This window comes from Austrofundulus limnaeus, unplaced genomic scaffold (assembly GCF_001266775.1).
Source record: "Austrofundulus limnaeus strain Quisiro unplaced genomic scaffold, Austrofundulus_limnaeus-1.0 Scaffold325, whole genome shotgun sequence".
Lineage (NCBI taxonomy): Eukaryota > Metazoa > Chordata > Actinopteri > Cyprinodontiformes > Rivulidae > Austrofundulus > Austrofundulus limnaeus.
In genome coordinates, this window is record NW_013952727.1 from 216,732 (window position 1) to 223,299 (window position 6,568).

Here is a 6,568-nt window from a genome sequence, read left to right on the forward strand (position 1 = left end):
GTTTATGTACAAAGCTCTCAGAAACTTATTACCTTCCAACATTCAGGTAAACTTTGTTAAGAGAGACAGTTATTATCTAAAAGGGGATGAAAATGTTTGTGAAGCCGTATTTTTGTACTTGCTTGAAAGAAAGATGTATTTTAATCCAAGTTATAGGATTATGGAATGTCTGTAAGATGATCTTAAAAATGCCAGATCAATGTATATATTTAAGAGACAGATAAAAGCAAGTTTTTTGAAGATATATGAAAAGTAAAATGTGAAGCTATTTGATTTGTTGAGTTGATGTTATGTTGTATTGTTTTTATTTTATTTTTCATTTTAAGTTATTTAATATTGTTTTGTAAATTATGTTTTGTTTGAATATATTCTGGGTCGAAAAGGGGCAAACAAAATAAGATTTACTCTTCTTCTGCTCCCTTTTATTTCATTTTATTTCGATTAGTTTATTGTTTTGGTTTTTGTTTATTTTTTATTATTGTATATAGCATTTTTTAATGAAATGAATACATTTTTGAATTGAAAATTTAACATTTCACTGGTTGTTGCAGGTTAGTCCACTTCTGCTTACCTCCTCTGTCACTGCTTCTTCTTCTGGTGCAGCTGATGCAGCTGATGGCGACTCTCCCTGAAACCAGAAAAGCAAAGGCATGACAAAAAGACATTCAAAACTGAGGAATTTGGGTAAAGCAGGAAGAAAGAGAAGTACAAAAGACAAGACAGCTCACATAAAAAACACAGGCCAAATGAGCCTAAATCGTAAAATTAGCAGACAGACACATTGAGAAGCAGCAATAGTTATGTATTTATGACTCCTGCATAGTAAAGAAGGTAAAGCTTTTGCAGAGCAAACACATGTATAATAAGATTACYATGATCAAAAAGCACTCGTTTTTTACCCTCATTTATTTTCAACTGTCCGTCTTACAGTTGATGCATCCATGGTTCTGGTCTGGATGCATCCTAAAACATTTTAATATTCCTTCCTTTTTTCACTTCTTAAAAATACATACAAAACATGTAGATATTTTTCTTTTCTGAACAAAATCTGTGCATGCTCTCCTCAACGGTTGATGCATCCACTCTATCACCCAGATGCATCTCTCCTCTTTTTTCTGTCCTTGGTTACCTGCCCCTCGTTATTATCCAGCTCAGGAGCTGCTTGAGTGGTGTCCTCTTCAGCGGCGTCAACCCGAGCCTCATCTGTTGGCGTTTCATCCGTGGCAGCAGGCTCCTCTTTGACTGGCTGTCCAGAACCATCAGCCCAGTCCTCCTGGGTTTCGACATCAGGGTCATAATGAGCCGGCTGGTTCCCATCGTCGCCCCATTCCTCATGGGCTTCAGCCACAGGGTCGTAGTGGGCTGCTTGGGCTCCGTCGTCCTCCCAGCCCTTTGTGGCAGCAGTTATGGGGTCATAGCGGATGGGTTGTGTCCCATCGTCCCCCCAGGCTTCTGCAGCGGCCGCAACAGGATCATAGTGCATCTGGGTTTTTTCTTGCCTGGCATCACTGTCCTCAGGCTGAAGGGCAAGGGTCAGGTTTCAAGCAATCAGAAGTCAAAAGACGTATTTTGTACTATACTACAAAGGTTTCATAAATCAAATGAACAACAAAAGGAGAGAAGGCAGGGTACAGGAGGGGGGAAATGGCCTTTTCAATGGTCAGTAGTGTCTGGGCAGTACCAGAGGATTGATTAATGTTTGATGGCCTGGTGGGATTGTATGGCCGGTATGATGACAACAATAATCTCAGGACCACAACAAAAAAATTTACAACAGAAAATGTAGGTATTTTTGTATCTTTTTAGGATAAACTATAAGTTGTTTACAGCCTTGTTTTCAAAAACAGAAAAAATCAATTATAAAGCACTTGATAATTATGTATGTGATGCCAGCAACACCGTGTTTCTTAAAAAAGCTTACAAAGGCATCAACACATGTACATTAAGTCATTTAGCAGATGCTTTTATCCAAAACTTAATATATGTGGCATTCAGACAAAAGTTGTGCATTGAGTATAGAAAACAGAAATATTGGGTGCTTTTACAAAAAATATATCAGTCTTCATCGGTGCTGTAACTTGCATGTTTACAGAGGCTAAATTAATGTTGAATTAACATGGCTTTGAGCAACACTTGTATTATTCTACTGTAAATATTACTGAAATCTTTTTTTCAACTAAGTTTGAAATATGTGGGAAATATTTCAAAAGGCCTTTGGAGGAAACAAGCCACATAAGAACTTTTTTTTAAATAAATCAATCAATAAGTATGATAAATGAAGCTCTGAACACCAACTGAAATCTATTATCCAGTAAGGGTTAGATTCGATTTGTCAACATCCAACCTAGTGATAAATGCGCCCGTCACAGTTTGGCAACTTTTTTGGAAACATGGCTGTATATTAAAAAAGAGAAAAAAAATCAAGCAAGGGTTTTAGCTGTTCATGATAAAACTGAAAAAAAAAGGACAAAAAAGAACTTGCAAATAAAGAGGGTAATACTTTCGTACTTGGGGTTTAAACATGGATACTTTTTTAGAAGAAAAAAAAACGAACTCGACATTTACTCAAATTACAAATAACTTTTAATATTAAATAATAGCAATTCTGACATCATGACTAAACTGAAAGCCATGAAAAGATCATGTTAAGACCCAAGAACACTGATGTAGAGTATTACCCTTTACAGAGATGGTTCAGATATAATCAGGGGGGGAAGAAATAAAGAAGGGAAAGTGTTTTTTAAACAGGCAGAAACACATAAAATGAATCATCAAGAAACAAGTGTTGAATCTTTTCAGTMTAAATATGGTTTACAATCCCACGGCCTTGTTCAGGTGTAAAATAGAAAATAGACTTTGTAAGAYTGGAGATGTCAATTCTCAATGAGCAAAAAACTCTTTTTCCTTAGAATATCCAGTGATTATTGAGATGCAATTATTTATTATTATTATTTATTTTTACAGTGGTTAGGATAAATGAACAGGTTAGTGAATTGTTAGAAGGACTAGCTTTGAGCAGGAATTTATGAAGTTGCCCATGAGTCATGGTTTGTTTATTAGTCATATTTGTAGAAAGACAAAACCAAAAAATAAAAATTGACAGCCCACATGAGCAACTTCAATTAACTTATGTAAGAAAATCCATCGATGTGTGTCACATGTGACCACAGAGATCACATGTAGGAGGTACATCTCTTGTCAGAGCACCATATGAACACACAACAATGTGAGGAGGAACAAAAAAGTTGGAAGGTTAATTCAGTTACAAATTATAAATGGGCACTTTTGCTATTTCTATAAAAAACAGTGATGTAGTAACCAATTCTTTATAGGCTTTGAGTTTCACATTGCAATAAAAAAATCATTTCACTACAATAATTGCATATAAAACTGTAGATCTATTCAACACGTGTGGCAGAGGAAAAAAAACCCTCGGAAGTCAATCAATATGATGTCAATTTGAAACTGAATTGACTCAAGCTGATTCCCAAAGTTCCATTTGTGTTGCACCACAGTATCTTCAGTGTTGTGTTATCACATCAAACACTGCAGACAAAGACAGCATACAAACAGATTTGGGACAAACAGGTGAAAGAAAAAATGTTCATGGAAACGTTTGTCAAAACAAGAAGAAGCACAAGGAGAGTATGGGTTATATGATGAGTCTATGAATGGACACAAATCTCCAAAGACTAAAAAAAATGAAAGAATGATGTAATTATAGATATTTTAAAATAACTTTTAGAGTTTTATTACATGACAAAGAAATTTTTTTTTACCCATGAGTCCCAGTTTGCAGGCTGTGGGGGCAAGAAAAAAGAGGATTAATTACTAAGTAATTGCTTTTTGTGCTCAAAGGAATATTCAGAGGCAGACCCCCATGCTCTGAAACAAGCCTCTCTGGATCTCCAGCAGAACAGGGACCACAACATTTCATCTAAAGTACTGAGGGATAAATGCCCAAAAAACAAGATTTTATTCAGTAACTACTGCATATTTGAATCAGCTTTCTATTCTGCAAACTGCTCTGTTTTTCTGAACCAATCAATCAACTCAGTCCTGTTCCTTAAACCTCACTTAGCAGCTTTGGCAACAAAATTAAAACAGGGTTCAGTTTGCTGTGTTTAATGACTTTCAAACATGTTTATTTTTAGTAGCAGAGTCCTCCGTTAACCAATTTAAATGTCTGTTTCATTTTTTTTTCAGTTTCACCAACACCTTCTTAAAACCATGTGACAGCACACAACATCAGCTAATATTAAACCTTTACACTCTAAGTTTTGTCCGCTTGCAAAGAGAAAGAAATAAGGGCGGAGAGGGGCTACAGTCTGGAGTTCATGCCGTAGGTGGTTTTGATTTTGAAGCAGGAGGAAGTGGTCACTAGAAGCAGGTTTCTACGGATCGTCATGCCACCATCCATCTCAGGTTTCGAAAAGAAGCAGTGCAAGCAACACCTCAAACTATGTCAAACTTAAGTGATTCCATGTTTTACTCAGACTCACCGAGCTGATTTTCATGAATTTATAGTCAACCAAAAGCTACAGCCCGCAAGATGTTGCAATTGTTAATTTTTTTTTGATTGGCACAAGCTCAACACCATGAGATGAGCTTATGATTCCATCAGAATAGAGCATGGAATCRCTTGAAAAGGCTGACATGTCTTACAAGAAGGTCTCCACTATCTCGGTGCTCATGCCAGGAWTCAACCACCTGAGTGACTGCGGAGACTGTGGCTGTCGTACTGAAAACGTCCAGATCCAAGTCCAGCAGGCTGCTGACTGCAGGACAGTCAAACTGACAACGACAGGAACAGGAGTGCTCATTGGCTAGTTGGGTTCAACAACAGAATAGAATAGAATAGAATAGAATAGAATAGAATAGAATAGAATAGAATAGAATAGAATAGAATAGAATAGAATNAACAGAATAGAATAGAATAGAATAGAATAGAATAGAATAGAATAGAATAGAATAGAATAGAATAGAATAGGTGTTCCAGAAAGCTAGGATTATACGTTCTGAGCTGAGAAAGGAAAAATAGTTAAATGTGTTACAGATTATTGACAACAGCTGCTCACTAACTTCTGTAGGGGAGGTGACGCTGATGTCTGGRGCTGCCGCAGCATCAAACAGGCTGATGATGTTCTCTGTTTTCATCTCCTTAGACGGGGTCACCTTAGGTGGAGGAGGCACTGCTGGTCTTAACTAGAAACCAGAAATCAGGAGAAAATTGTCAAGAGGTTTTGCTGAAAGCCAGTTCGAAATTTGATATTAAAATGAGACTCATCAGTGAGTCTGCATCTACTTTGGACGGAGATTTGGGGATTGGAGGCGGTCCTCCTGGTCTCAGGGTGTGGTTAGAAGCCTCTTTACCGCTGTATGAATGAAACAAAGACAGGAACGCTGAACAAATATGAGAATTACACAACAGGGAAGGTTAAGAAGTGGAAATAGAGAAAAGTTAGGAGGCATGCGGTACAAGCAGAAGTTATTGCAAAAGCTATCATGCAGGAAGAGTGAGCATCTGTTTCCTTTGTTCATCTCCCATCATGCAGCAGGCTTCGTCTGTGCCTCCAGTAAATCCTCATAGGTGAGCAGTGGGAGGGGGCATTCGCTTTCAGAGATGTTCTGCTGCTGGTAAAAGCAAACTCCAGCATWCGCTTCAATACACTTAATACTCTGACTTATTATTGCTTCACGCCGTTCAGCTCTCATTGATTGAGAAGAGATGCCTCATGGCTGTTATTTTTATTTTTTTAATATATATAGATTGCTCGGTGCAGCGTTAAAGAAATGCATGCAGGTTTGTTGAGCACACAACTCTCTCGTCTGTGAAATCATTTGAACGACAACAACAAAAAAAGCATCAGATCTCCWAAAATTTCTCAGGCTGTGGACTGAGTGAGGTACAGCAGCTGAGCAGAGGGCAGTTTGGACAGACAGACAGATGCTGTGGCACCAGGGTTACCTCCTGCTTGCTCCTGACGATGAGGTGCCAGGGTTATCTGGCTTTCTGAAAAGGGGAGGTTCAGGGGTTACTCCGGGTTTATGTCTGCTCATCATGTTACCTATAATCCTTCTTTTTGTTGATACCATCTCTGATTTTTAATGTTTCTCATAATGAAAACTAAAAAGATCAATCTTTGTCATAGCAAAATCATATTGCTGAGCTTTTAGCAAGCTCAAGTCAGCTGSTGGTGTTTGATAATAAAATGTAAAAAAGAACAAAACAGAACATATTTATAATGCTTTCTATTTGCCTTAGAAAAAAATTTTTTTATATGGAGACATCTAGGGACTTCAAGATAAAGCAAGCTCTAAAAAGCTAAACACACTAAAAGGGAAATAAATGGGTTCACTGAAAATAAATCTTTTCAAGTAATTTATTTTTCATTTTCACTTCTGACACAAACCTCTGCTTCATAAGTCCCTGAGCCAAGGAGTCACCAACAAAAACACTTTATTTAGTTTCTGGGGAAAACAGCTCAGAAGTGATTTACTGAGGTTTGAAAATCTAAAATAAACCCCGGGATTTTTTTTCTCAAATAGCGTTTTTATGTCACAAGTC

At 37.3% G+C, this 6,568-nt stretch overlaps 1 protein-coding gene across 1 annotated transcript in view; it reads right to left on the reverse strand.

The window, feature by feature from the left end:
• The window catches only part of bin1a (bridging integrator 1a), a gene marked incomplete in the record, with an annotated part of 19,266 nt that overhangs the window by 5,421 nt on the left and 7,277 nt on the right, over positions 1 to 6,568 (reverse strand). The window contains 5 exon segments of the mRNA XM_014022320.1: positions 1,130 to 1,519; positions 3,780 to 3,800; positions 5,083 to 5,205; positions 5,306 to 5,375; positions 5,969 to 6,013. Of these exon segments, the coding sequence (XP_013877774.1) occupies positions 1,130 to 1,519; positions 3,780 to 3,800; positions 5,083 to 5,205; positions 5,306 to 5,375; positions 5,969 to 6,013 (649 nt within the window).